The sequence below is a fragment of the Arvicola amphibius genome, chromosome 3 (assembly GCF_903992535.2).
Source record: "Arvicola amphibius chromosome 3, mArvAmp1.2, whole genome shotgun sequence".
Taxonomy (NCBI): domain Eukaryota; kingdom Metazoa; phylum Chordata; class Mammalia; order Rodentia; family Cricetidae; genus Arvicola; species Arvicola amphibius.
The window spans coordinates 104,276,970-104,291,266 of NC_052049.1; the positions used below are offsets into that span (position 1 = coordinate 104,276,970).

At 40.3% G+C, this 14,297-nt stretch overlaps 1 protein-coding gene across 1 annotated transcript; it reads left to right on the plus strand.

The window, feature by feature from the left end:
• Window positions 1–3,496: 3,496 nt before the first annotated feature.
• On the plus strand, window positions 3,497–8,889 carry Acrv1 (acrosomal vesicle protein 1). The gene is made up of 4 exons (XM_038322165.1): window positions 3,497–3,545; window positions 4,501–5,019; window positions 6,716–6,835; window positions 8,765–8,889. Exons 1-4 carry the CDS (start codon window positions 3,497–3,499, stop codon window positions 8,887–8,889), a joined length of 813 nt encoding a protein of 270 aa, XP_038178093.1.
• Window positions 8,890–14,297: the final 5,408 nt, after the last annotated feature.

The window sequence follows — 14,297 nt, forward strand, 5'->3', positions numbered from 1 at the left end:
CTCTCTTTTAAGGGAGGGGGTTTTGGGAATACCTAAAACAGTTATTTGGGTCCGGTGGGTAGGCCAAGAAGTCATACTTTTAAGCAGCATTTTTATTTGTAGCAACCCACATATTCTGATTAGCTACGGGGTACATCTGCTTGATGTGTCGCTAATCCCAAGCACAGAGATTTTCCTTTCTACATGATAAGCTGTTGGCTCTCATTCCTTTCATGTGTCACACCGTAGAGCTGAGGAGCTTGAAGCTCAGTAGGTATGCCACTTGCTAGCATGCTCAAGCCTCTGGGCTTTAACCTCAAGGCCAGATAAAAATAATGAATAAATGTAGCTTCAAAACACTAATAAATGTATATCCAGTCTGCTCTTCCCTTCCTAACGTTGATAACATATTAATGTCTGGAGTGGCTTCAGCAAGAGAAAAGTGAGCTTGAGGCATTCTTGGGCTATATAATCAGACAGTATCTCAAAAATACTGAAAAACGAAAACACAATAAAAATAAATTATAGCTAATCCACAATACAGGGTAAATGAAGTATCCATATCTAGTCATCCCTTCAGATATTTATACATTCCTGTCTGTGCGAATAATAGTAAGCGTACATTTATCTGTTTCTCCTTCAAGAGTAGCACAAGCTGTGGTCTGTTTGCAGTTGGATCAGCCAGTGGGAAGCAATAGCAACTTCACTTTCAACTACAAAGTACTCTTTGGTTTCTTGTTTTTTGAAACAGGCTTTCTCTGTGTAACATGATGTTACTTATTAAATTCTGAGGCTTCTAGCACATTTCCAACCAATGTCTGATCAATTTCATCATTACTTTGTGCTAGAAGACTCATATGGGAAGGGATGATTTCTATTTCTGATTACTTGTAGTTGAATAAATAGTTAATTCTGAATCATCTGGAATAAATCTAGCGGTTTCAGTATGTAAAAGGACTTTTTCTTCATATTGAGTCAGAAACTATATTAAGAGGTTCTAGAAAATCTAATAATACCATGAGTAGTAGTATTTAACTCTAGCTTCTGAACAGAATCATAAGGGCTTTGAGCCATTTTACTTAAATTTCCTGACTTATAACCTGACTTTCCTGATTTGTTTGCATCAGTATAGAATGTACGGGCTCCAGAAATTGGTTTTCCCCATACAAAATTACAGGTATTAAAACACCTGGTACAGAAGTAGCTAAATGTTCAACATATTGAAGAATCCACCAGTCCTTGGAATTCTCCTATATATTGTAACTAAAAAGAAATCTGGAAAATAGAGACTAGTGGCAGATCTAAGAGTTATTAATAAGGTATACAGCCAATGGGCTCTTTACAGGCTGGATCCAATTAGTTCTCTTTATAAACTGAAGTCTCTTGCTTTTGGGATATTTGCTATTAATCTCTCCCAAAAAAAAAAAATACTGCAAGCTCTTTGCCAAGATTCTGTTCCAGTCCTGGAACTCACTTTATAGACCAGGCTGGCCTCGATCTCACAGAGATCTGCCTGCCTCTCCCTCCCAAGCATTGGGATTGAAGGTGTGTCCCGCCACACCTGGCTGGCAAAACACTCTTACACATAAGTAAATTTTAGTTTTGTAAACACTTTTGGCAGCAGCAATAAATTTAAAAAAAATGTTCTGAGGAAAAAAGCTATTGTTCTCAATGGAAAGGAGAAAAATGGGAATGGGAGCACGGTGTTGGTGACAAAAGAGAGAAGCTACAAACTATCACCACAAAAAAGCAGCTCCAGCTGACTTTTCCATCCATTTAGAGGCTTTAGAAACTAGAACATCAGCCTACCTGTATGCAATGGGGCTGGTGATGGAGTCAGGAACTGCACCACCTCTAGATGTCTAAGTTTCACCACGACGTGTCTTCCCTTATATGTGGAGTGCCTAGATGCTCAGAGGTTTGGTTTTAAAGCACCAGACTGCTAGGCACAGTGGAGGCTGGGGAAAACCAATCTGAAGGACACTGACATTGGTGCTGTGAAGCTGACCTTAAGAGGCAGGAAAGGGACAAGTAAAGATGTTCTAGAAGATTCTGATAACTACCAAAGAGCAGGTGCTGGCAATCATAAACTGGTGGGTAGTATTAATGGCATCTTTCACTAATTTCTACAGTTTCTATCAATAAAAGTAGCCATGTGAAGTAATGGAGCTACTGATACATTCTTCTCATACCTTTCTCTAAAGGAATCTGGTCTGAAGCTCAAAAACCCTAATTTGGACTTCCAACTCGAGCAAGGTAGGGCAATACTAAGCCTAAATTACCACTTAGCTGAACTCTCCATAGCTCATTACTTCTGGGGAGTTGGAACAAAGACAGACAATGAGATAGAACATGCCTCCTTGATTTACCTTGGAAATGGTTTGACCCCAGAATGACCATTTTCTTCGGATGATCCAGGTTATAAACTGGCCTATCTAGTTCTCTGTAGATTCTCCTCTATGAAGCAGTGGAAGATCCAGAAAAGCTAAGGCATTCATTCTTACACTCAAAATTTATTATATACCTAGTATGTAACCAACATGCTGCCGGGTACTAAGACTACAATGGTGAAGGTCCCCACTTTCAAAGGGCTTAAAGTCCAATGTGGGAAAGAAACAATTATAACAGAAATAGACCTAATTTTAGGCCCAACATTCAGTGGTACATGGAACAGAGTGGCTCCAAAAAGTGGGACAGGGAAGGGCATGGGATGGTGGCTAGAGGATCTCTGCCACCCTGAGTTGTAGTTTTATAGCAAACCGATGTCTCTCCGCATCCATTCAGCTTGGCTAGCTCCTAGATAAAGTCACAGGTCAACTTAAGTACCCCTTGATCATTACACTCTTCTAAGTTCTTACCATTTGAATTGCCCATGTGGTTCCTATAAATCACGCCTTTACAGGTACATATGCAAAGACTATTCTCGTAAGTGCATGATATCACAGAAAATTTACAAAGGAAAGTTGGGGCATTTAGACTTTAGAAGCTGGAAATCACTATTATCCCTAAACTGAAGAAGAGCAAAAACGTGTTACTATGACCTAGTCAAAGTTGGGGTCATGGAGAAAGGATACGCAAGAAGACCTCTGACGTGGAAACATTCAGCCTATGGCACCGTACTCAGCTAATCTCAGTGGAGACCAGTCTTCCAGAGTATAGCCCAGAGCCATGAAATGTTTACTTAGACAAAGGGAAATTAACCAGGTCACTACAGTACACAATTGACAACCCTCTAAAAAAAAAAGTACTACCTTTTAAACATTTTTTTGTTTTGTTTTTGAAGCTACCCCAACACCATCCTACACAGAGAAAATACTCATTGCCCTTCCTGCACTAGTAGCATCACCATGGTTACTTGCCAGCCTCCCTCAACATTAAGTCACACCCATTGTGAGGACACGCAGGTTGTTTCTTCTAGAACTCCCAGAGGTTCTGATTCAACATTGGGAGTGTCTGTTCAGTTTCTTCTCAGCTCTTGAGTGTGTCACACTAGAGAGCTCTCTTTTCCTCAATCAAAATGAAGAAATTAATCCTCCTGAGTCTTTATCTGCTTGGGTTTGCCAGAGGTAAGAGTTCTTTTTAAACACAAATCCTGGGTAGATAGCAGAGGGGGCTTTTTTTTTTCTTCAAGAAAGACTAGTCTTAGTTACCCAAATCAACCTGACTTGGAATCAAGAGTTAACTAAGCAAGAGCAGTTCTGAGGACTCCTATATCAACAGACCTCTCCTAGTTACGGATGTACAGGTAAACGGGCCCACTGGCCTAACGTGCTTCTGCTTCCTTCAGCATTTATGACTGGTGAGATGGCACTTTACCAGTAAAACTCAAATCTCATCTGGTAATCTTTGTAGATTAACTTTGTGCTGATTGATATCTTCTAGTTTAAAGTTTATCCTACCCAAAGTTTAAAGTTTTCTACTGTTGAGTTAAACTCTTGCATCCTATCATGAGCACCAGAAAAGGACCTAACCTCAGCTTAGGATGGAATTACTCGGTGCCGGGCGGTTGTGGCACCTCTAACTCCAGCACTCGAGAAGAGGAAGCAAGAAAATTTCTACAGTATGAAGCCAGCCAGGATCTCACACCCAGACCCTGTTGTAGAGTAAATGGACTATTTGCCTTCTCTCTCCCTTCCTGTTTCTAGTCTCCTTGTCTTTCAGCAGAGGAACCGGAGGAAGGGTTGGTGGCTGACTACTGAGGACATGAGGGAGGGATTTCTGATTCAGGTTCTGTTAGGTAGCGACATCCACTTCCCTTTGTGTTTTTCATGCTTAGGTGAGAGAATCCCACATGTACTACTTGCACCTTTAAGTCTCAGAAGTGGTCTCCAAACTTTTATTCAAACACTTTCGTCGTTCCTGATATCCTGGAGTAGTTAGATGGTTTGCCCCAACATCTAAAGTATCTTTAAGTGTCTCATCTAGACTCGCCAGAAAACCTCCCTTTCATCTGGTTTCACAGGAAATCAGTCTTGATCCTGTTCTTTCATCTTCACCACTCTCCTCTCTTCTCCCTCATAGGAGCACCACCAGGTCAGCCTGATGAGCTTTTTGACTCTGTAGACGGCCAAGCTTCTGTCCAGCAACTTTCAAGTGAGTATTTCTCACTCACAAACCCGTCAGATGCCGAATCTCTATATGAAACCCCCTCAGGTGAGAAAACTCTGATCGATCATAGTTCAAGCGAACATGAATCAAGTGAGCATTCTACAGGCGAACACGTTTCAGGTGAGCACAGTTCGGGAGAACAGTCTTCAGAACATATTTCAGGTGAGCACATGTCAAGCGAGCATAATACAGGAGAGCACATTACAGGAGAGCACACTTCAGGTGAGCACACTTCGGGCGAGCACACTTCAGGCGAGCACACTTCAAGCGAAGGTTCGGAACAGTCAAGTGAACAGACTTCAGAAGTGTCTTCAGCTGAACAAGTTTCAGGAGAAAAGGCTGAAGAGGCGGGTGAACAGGCTGCTGCCGAAGCAACTTCAGGTGAAAAGAACGAACAGGGTATGAGTACACCATTTCCAAGCACATCTTCAGGTGAGTCACAATGGAACGGTATTCGTCTTTGACTAGAGGTTGAGGCCAACCTGGGCTACATAGTTCAACACCATCTCCAATAGGGAAGAAAGACAGGTGGTGAGGGGAAACACGTAAGGAACTCAGTTTTAGGGAAGCAGTGTAAAAGAATCATTAATATGTCACAAACAGCTCTGTCAAAGACTCTGCTTCTTCACAGTATCAGGGAGCATTCTCCTGGTTCCATGAGGCCTTAAATGTAATACAATTTGGAGAACCATTTTTTTTAAAAAAGATTTATTTATTTATTTATTATTTATTAAGTATACAGTGTTCTGCCTGCAGGCCAGAAGAGGGCATCAGATCTTATTACAGATGGTTGTGAGCTACCATGTGGTTGTTGGGAATTGAACTCAGGACCTCTGGAAGAGCAGCCAGGGCTCCTACCCACTTAGCCATCTCTCCAACCCCTGGAGAACTTTTAAGAAAAATATCACCAATATAAAATGCTACTAGGCCCTCCAACCCCATAGTTCATAAGAACTTATGAAGGATCAGCAAGATGGCTCAGTGGTGACACCTATGACCAAGTTTGACAATCTGAGTTCAATCAATAGCCAAGGATCACATTATGGAAAACTGATTCCCAATTGTCCTCCGACCTCCATATATGCCCCATTCACAGTAGAAACATAAGAAAAATCTAAAGCTTGAGGTCTCAAATTACTATCTGATACAAATATTTCATTTCACCCAATTATGTTAATTACTCTGAAATCTTAGATGAGTAAAGTAAGGTGAAATTATTATCCCAATGTCAGTCATATTTCTAGAAAGTAGTAAGTTAACCTTAGGTCTGCTTAAAGCTCCTGCTTTCTTTGCTCTGCTTCTTTATGCTTTTTACTAGGGACTTAGCACTAGAGGTAGTATAAGGACACAAAGCATTTCAGAATGTTGTCACTGACCAAGATAAGTCTGAAAATAGAAACTGTGCCCAATGGTTCATGTCTGTCATTTCAGTACTTCTGAAGCTGAGGCTGAGGTCAGACGGGCTAAATACTCAAACCCTGTCTCAAACACACACACAAAAGAGAGGAAAGGAGGGAGGGGAGGGAGGGACAGAGAGGGAGGAAAGAAAGAAAGGGAAGGAGGGAAGGGAAGGAGGGAAGGGAAGAAAATGCACTCTACAGGGCTGGCAACATTCTAGCATTCTAGTATTGCTTACTTACTAGTTAAATTGGCTGCAAGTGTGTGTGTCTTGGGATGCAGGAGAGCATGACAAACATTCAGTTACTTGGTTTTCTTTTATGAAGTAAAACATGACAGAAAGCCAGTAACTTCAAGAAGCCAATGGGATTAGAGACTAAAGTCACTCAGATAAATTTAGTATTCATCAGTAACAAGTTTACAAAGTAAAAGTATTTGTTCTTTCTCAGAAAGGGAACGTGGTAGTCCACACTTGTAATCCCACCACTGGGCAATTTAGCAAGACTTTGTCTCCGATAACCAAGAGGAGAGGGTGGAGTTAATAGGGGGAGAGAGACTGGGGTTATAGCTCAGTGGCAGAGCAATTTTATAAGGCAAGAGAGGTTCAATCCCCAGTACTGCCCAAAAGAACTAAGAAATATGTGTACTTTTTGCAACCCCCACTCCCTATATGTGTGACTCAACTAAGTGATCTGTCGGGGAATTTCATCAGGCTTTTCTCAAATTTCAGGCGTAGCAATAAATTGCCACACATGTTCCTACATGAACGATGATGGAAAATGTCTTCGTGGAGAAGGAGTATGCACCACTCAAAATTCCCAGCAGTGCATGTTAAAGAAGATCTTTGAAGGTAGTAGGAACTACCTGGGATAAAACTATCAGAGAGCACATCAATTATCTTTTAAATAAAAATGGGGGGTGGCAAGAGGGATCAATGAACTTGGGAATTCAGAAGACTTCATTCCTTCAAGGACTGAGTAAAATTCTAGGTACTGACGAGTGTAAGACTCTTAAGAGAGGAAAAAGAAAAAAGGGAAACTGAGAAAAGGCTTTCTTCAGAATAAAGAAACCTTTAAGTTGTTCCTTAAGCTACTTCTATACTGACTACAGTCAGAACTGTTTATTTGTTCATGACTATATATTCCTAGGAGACAGCACAATGTAGACACTAACTAATCAACAACTGCCTACAGACCAATGTGCACAGGCTAACAAAACTGAGTGTATATTCTCACATCTCTCAAACCTTATACTTAGGAGTCATCTCAAAACATGGGATCTTGGTTACTTCCATTCCATGAACTGGACTGCCTGGCTCTGGTTTGTCCAACCCATTGATATAAATAGTCTCCCTATATTTCTATAATTGTACAGTTAACCATCACTGAATAAACATCAACACCACACAGATCACAGCAAGCCTTTCAGAAGGATGCATCAAATACAAGTGTACAGAAAGACTGTGGTCTTAACATAAGAAATATTACAGAGAAAAGTGGCAAGGTGATGTGTGTCTCTTCTCAGTACTTGAGACTAAGGTAGGAGAATTAAGTTCAAAAGACCAGCCTGGGCTACATAGCAAAACCATGTCTAAAGAAATGAAAGGGGGCAAAGCACAGAGTGCTGGAAGGTAAAGGAAAACAGGTAAGTCTGGAGAGGAGAGGGGAGAGGGTCTTCAAAAAAAATGCAAAATCCACTATCCAGTTTTAGCTACACATTAGAATCACCTGAGCAGCTTTTAAACTCCTAATGCTCAGAACCCACAAGATGGCTCAGTAAGTAAAGGTGCTTGCCCACTAAGCCTACTTAGGACCTGAATTGCATCACAGCAACCCACATGGCAGGAGACCAACTCTTACAAGTTGTCTTCTGAGCTTCATAAGCATACAGACACACAGACACACACACAGACACACACACACACACACAAAATGTTAACAATACTAAATAAAAGTTTTAATGTTCACCTTGTACCAATGAAATAACAGAAACGAAGAGAACTACTGATTGGGTCATCCCGCAGAGACAAGCTAAAAACGAATACCAAGTCAAATCAGGAATAGGATGTAGACAGGAAACAACAGTTCTTTGGGGTTTGGCAAGAAGTAGAAGAAAATAAACTAAGAAACATTGATTGGCCAAGACTCTCAAAGGCCGAGTAAGGTTAATCAGGAAAACAAATAGGTACAGGGAGGATGGCAGAGTTCCATTTGGGACAGGTACATTTTAGCTGTATTATCTGCATGGAGATGATCATGACTTAAGTGGAAAGAGGATTTGACTTGGGTCAGTGGCGACAACTGGACTCAGAAAATAGAAGACAGAAAATTAGGGGAAACCTTGCCAGAGGAAGGTCAAGAAAGGAGTATCAAGTTTATGCAGAAATGGTAGGGGGGAAGGCATGGGAAATGGCTACAGAATTTTTCTACTGCATCATTGGGAGAAAAGTTTAAATTCTGAGTACCCGGGGTTCAGATGTGAATGAGAAAGAAGTTGAGGTTAGCCAGCTCGCTAGAGGTTTGTAGGGGAAGCATAACAGCAGCAGAGTAGCATGGTCAAGAGAAAATAATGAGCTTGGTAAAACTTTACAATGAGAGGAGGAGAATGAAGATATAAATGAGAGGAATGGGCAGCTGACAAAGCAGACAAAAAGCAGGGAAGAGGAAACTATACACACATAAATCCTGGTCATCACTGTATGGGAACACAGGACCGTGGATAAAGGATAAGGTTGGGAGAAAACAGCTTTCTATTAACGCCAGTCCGATTCTTCCTTCAGGTGGAAAACTCCAGTTCATGGTTCAAGGGTGTGAGAACATGTGCCCATCTATGAATCTCTTCTCTCACGGAACAAGAATGCAAATTATGTGCTGTCGGAATGAACCTCTCTGCAACAAGACCTAGAAGCCTGCGTCCCCACTTCTTGCTCTGACTCAGGCAGCTTCACTCCACTACACTTGACGCAATTTATATTCATCTTCAACTAATCACATCTGTCTCTGCCTGATCAGACAAGAAGCTCAACCCATTGCCTATGTCCTCTGCCTTCCTTGCTCCCCTCCTTCCCCTCCTTTCCTCTTTCGCAATAAATTCCTCTTGTTAAAGAACACAGACTTCAGGTTGTTTTCCATCAGTCTAGTTGCAAAGTTCTTTCTCTCCATGACCAAATTAAGTCAATGTTTTGCACAGTCGTTTATGGAAGCTGAAGAAGTCTCCTGGGTTAGATACAAGGATGTACAAAATCCACATTAATCTTATGTGGATCATAAGCAATATGTAGGTCTGTCCCCTAAACCCTTCCATTTGTGATACACACAACTCAGTATGTTTATGAGCCTTTCAGTCTTTAATGGTCCTCTATTAACGTAATGGGAACAAAATACTCCTTTTCGTTTAAGCAATCTATAATACTTAAACCATTTTCAGGATCATCTACTCAGTCATAGGGAGAAGGTGGAATAACCAACAGTCCTTCACCTCAAGGTGCTTTCACGTGTACGGTTGCTCCTTACTTTCAGGAAAGAGCCAGAGGGTAAAGTTAGGAAAGAGCATCATCCTTACTCTACAAATAAGGAAATGTGACACATATGGTTTATTATTTATTTAGATTCCACATTATTACAAGCTGACTAAGGGTACAGACTTAGTGAGACCCACAGCTGGATTTCAAAACCAAATATGAATGACCTCAAAGTGAGTCTTCACATTAAACATCATAGAGCCAGGGCAGTTTTTCAAAAAAGTCCTCTCCTCTCCACACGCTCATCTCCTTTTACCCATCACTTCCACGTGTTTAAAGGCCCACGAGCAGCTGCTGGTCTTAATGAACATTGCAAAGCAACAGACTTTAATTTCAATAAAACAATTTACCACTTTTTAAATATTAAAACTTTTTGGTATCATGATTTTTTTTTAAATATCTTACTCTTCTAGTTCAGGCTAGTCTAAACTTTACTGTGTAGTTAAAGGCTGGTCTCAAATTTGCAGCAATTCTCCTGGCTCAGCGTCTCATGTGCTGGGATCATAAGTATGAGCTACCATGCATAAGAACTCTTGTACATTATAAAATTGTCCATTATAGAACATGTAAATACACACACACTCATACAAATGGCCCTCTCAAAAAACATCTGAATAACAGTTTCCACTGACAACAAAATCTAGGCTGAAAGAATTTTTGAACATATAATTCCACTTTTAGATCAAACAGAATTTAAAAATTATAGCCTGAAACTAAAATGTAGAATTCTCAATTTGACATATGGTTTAAAGAGAAACAAGAAGGAAAATGAATACCTGACAACAGTGTTGACATGACTGGTTTCTTTGAGAGGAGGGTATAAAGATCTACTAGCTATAGACATTTGGAAAATAAAAATTCAAATATGTTATTAGAAGCTAAGAGAGTTCTGGCTTATACTTATGGGGAACAAACCTATCACAATTATACATATTATATACTCAATAAAAAAATTTAAAAAGCTTCAAAATTTCTCTTGAAAGAGAAAAGTCACTATAAACAAAAACAGCACTGAGTGAGATCTGTAGATTTCTGCATGGTTAACTTGCAATCCACGCATTACAGGATGGCAATAAACCAACAGTCAGTGGTCAGACGCTTCAGTGAATACTGGCTAGGGCTGGCCAAGTACCTGTAAATTGGGAGAACTGGGAAAAGTCACAGGAGAGAAACTCAATTGAGAATCTACTCTGACCAAATTCTTGACTGACCGTATGAATTCCTAGAAGCCCAGTAACAGTAGTATCTGAAAGCTAACAGAACAGAAAAGACTGCTGTGTTGTACCGGTCCTCCATTCTAATGGTCCACTAAAGCAAAAACCAGCACTCTTCACAGGAAAACAGTGTCCAGAATCTCTACAATTCAGCTACTACTACATAACTTATTAGGCATAGAAAAGGCAAGGAACTATATAACAAGTAGCCAAGGGAGAAAAAAGGCAGTGAATCAAAACAAGGTCATGAGTCTTATTTGTGGGGCAAGACCGAAACAAAATAAAACAAAACAGCTGAGTACAATAACTGGAAAAAATATGTAACTAGATGATTTTAACAGGGTATTGGGGCCCACATTAAGATATCACTCAATGTGAAGAAGATAAATCAGTAAGTATCCAATTGGAATAAAAGGAGGGAAAAGCTTCAAAAGTTAATAAATTGTTATCAACACTTCCACATTTAAATAACAGCTAGAATTTTCTCATACTGGATGAAGAATAAAGTTACCGATTCATAGCAAGATAAATAGAAAACCGAAAGCACACAACAGTAAAAATACTTAAAGAGAAAGAGAACATAACACAAATGTTGGCATTATTGGCTTTCGCACTACCCTCAAGGCAGCAAACCATACTTAGGAACAGAAGCCCGGCTGTCAAAACCTGCTCAACTGTGGGGATAGATCTTATTTGCAACCTTCTAGTTCTTTGGGAGACTGCTGATAGACAGGTCTATTTCTCCTAATTTAAGATTTCACTCAGGGACAAACAAGTTGGGGAAAACCATGGGAAACAACGAACAGAGCTAGAAAGGGACTAAAGATAGGCACATACCTGGACATAAGGTTATGGCCAGAGGAATATGTAAACTCCAGCTTGGCCTGATAGAAACACTTCTAATTCCAATATTTGAAAGATGAAGGCAAGTCAATCAGGAATTCTAGGCCAGTCTAGGTTACAGGAGAAGCTATCTTCTGAGACTGGTGAAGTGTCTGCCCCTTAGATAGAAGGACCTGAATTCAATGCCCAGCACCCATGAAAAAATGCCAGCCCTGTGTATGCCTGTATCCCCCATAACATCTACAAATGTACACACATGTGAGAGGTAAGCAAAACACAGAGGAATTGAGAAAATATACACAAAGGCAAGATAGCAAGGAGAGACCAGAAGACACTAACCCTCCACAGCAGCATGATCTGAAGACTCAAAATATGCCTTGCTATTTATTATGATGGGGTCTGCTTTAGACAAAGCAACTTCCGAACTGTTTGTTTTTCAAGCAACCAACAAATTTTAAACATTTATTTTTATTATTTTGTAATTATGTGTGTGGGTATGTATGGATAAGTATGTGCACTTGAATACAAGTTCTCACAGAATGCAGAAAAGTGTGTCGGATCTCCTAGAGTGAGCTATAGGTAGGTGGCTGTGAACTGTCGGATGTGAGTGCTGGGAACTAGATTTGCGATTTGCATGCTCTGCAAGAGCAGCATACTCTCTTAATCACTGCGTCCTATTTCCAGGCCTCGAGTGCCAGACCTTCAACAAAACTATTTCAACATATGCAAGTAAAGAAGAAAACTGGCTGTACTGAAACAATCTCTAAAGAAATAGATTGTAGCCAGGCAGTAGTGGCACACACCTCTAATCCCAGCACTGGAGAGCCAGAGAAAGGCAGATGTCTGAGTATGAGGTCAACCAGGTCTACAGAGCAAGTTCCCAGACAGGCAGGGATACACAGAGAATCCGCCTCAAAAAAAAAAAAAAGGGTGGGGGTGAGTGACAACAGATTTTAAATCAAGAGTCTCAAGAGTGTTCAAAGAACAACGAATGTCAGTCAAGTGTAATCAGAAAACAGTACATAAAGAAACGGTATCAGAGCTAGAAGTGGTCAACATTAAGAATTAAGAATCAGCAACTTCTTGCTTCAGTTCTGGGGATTAAGTCTAAGGCCTCCATTGTTAGGCAGGTGTTCTACCACTGACCCACATTCCTATCTCATCATCGGCAAATCTGAAAACAGGCCACTTAAAATTGAATCTAAGGAATTGGGAAGAGGCTGAAGTAAACAAACGAATTGACTTAAAAGACACTGTCAAGCAATTATTACTATTGTGGAATCCCACAGGCAACTAACAACGGACAGGGAACATTTGAATGAAATTCTTCCAAATCAGAAGACAGACATGGAGGTACAAACACAGGGAACTCAATGAACTCTAGGGAGGATAACCCAGGAGAACCAAACCAAGACACATATACTGTCAAAATTATTATTCTTCAACCATCTCTTGAGCCACATATAAACTCTCAGGAAACAGACATTATACTGATTTGGTAGTATAAATAGGCTTTAAAACTAAAAAATAAAGACAAGGGGAAAAAAAAGGAGTCTTGTGCTGGAGACGGCAAAGCGTAGTGCCCTCCAGTGGTTCCTGAGATGCAGGTTCCCTCCAGGCAACCCAGTGGCAGCTAAATGAGTGTGTTACTTGAAGGCCAGGGAGGAAACGCCTAGGTGCCCCCATTTGGCAATGTTACAGATGATTCTGGTTATAGCAATTCTACTAGTGTACTTGTCTTCATGTTCTTTTTCTCTTTCCGAACCAGTGACTTCTGAAAATACAGATGCGCTGTATGATAATATGAGTCCTCCTGATCTGATAGAGCGGGCTGACACTGAAGCTTCAGTGCCCGCGCTATCAGATCAGGAGGACTCATATTATCATACAGCACATAACAACAGTAAGGAACCATGATAGAAAGACCTCTAGAAAGATAACTATAAGAATCCTAGTTTAAGGATACAATTCAATGATAAAATGCTTACCTGGCTTGAATGTGGCCCTAGGTTGAATACCAACAACAACAAAAATGTAACAACAACAATTATTTAAAAACAAAGTATGTGGAAGATGTTGATCAGTTGTCCCTCCAAGTAAAAGCAAGCATGGTACTATACATCTGTAATCCCAGCTCTTGGGAGGTGGAGACAGGAAGATGAGGAATTCAAAGTCATGCATTCACATACAGCAAATTAAAGGTCAGCCTAGATTACATGAAATCCTGCTTCAAAAGAACAAAAAAATAATAATAAAACAAAACATAGATCTATTGTAGTGTGCATACAACATTTAAAGATAGAATTTCTATATTAATAAAATTATAAGGGTAGGACAATGCATCTATAAATATAGCTGTTCTGTTGCCATCAAGTTAGGCTAGGCATACTACAATATCCCAGTGCTTGGGCCACTAAAGCAGGAGGGGAAAAGAGCCAACCTAAGACAAACAGTGAGTTCAAAGGCCAGTTTGAGCTACATAGTGAGAACTTATCTCTTTAAAAAAAGAAAGAATAGCTGTTATTAATTTTAAATAGATTGTCAGGTGGTGCTGGCGCACGCCTTTAATCCTAGCACTTGGGACAGAGGCAGGCAGAACTCTGAGTTCAAGGTCAGCCTGGTCTACAGAGTGAGTTCCAGGGCAACCAGAACTATTATATAGAGAAACCTTGTCTCTGAAAACCTCCCCCCAAAAATATTATACAGATTGTTCAACTTTACAAAGCTACTCTATG

Bases quoted from the DNA above. Each gene is read 5' to 3' on its own strand.
- Acrv1 (XM_038322165.1), top strand. From the start codon at position 3,497: ATGAAGAAATTAATCCTCCTGAGTCTTTATCTGCTTGGGTTTGCCAGA. The intron at 3,546-4,500 runs GTAAGAGTTCTT...TCTCCCTCATAG, and splicing joins TCTGCTTGGGTTTGCCAGAG to GAGCACCACCAGGTCAGCCT. The intron at 6,836-8,764 runs GTAGTAGGAACT...TTCTTCCTTCAG, and splicing joins GTTAAAGAAGATCTTTGAAG to GTGGAAAACTCCAGTTCATG.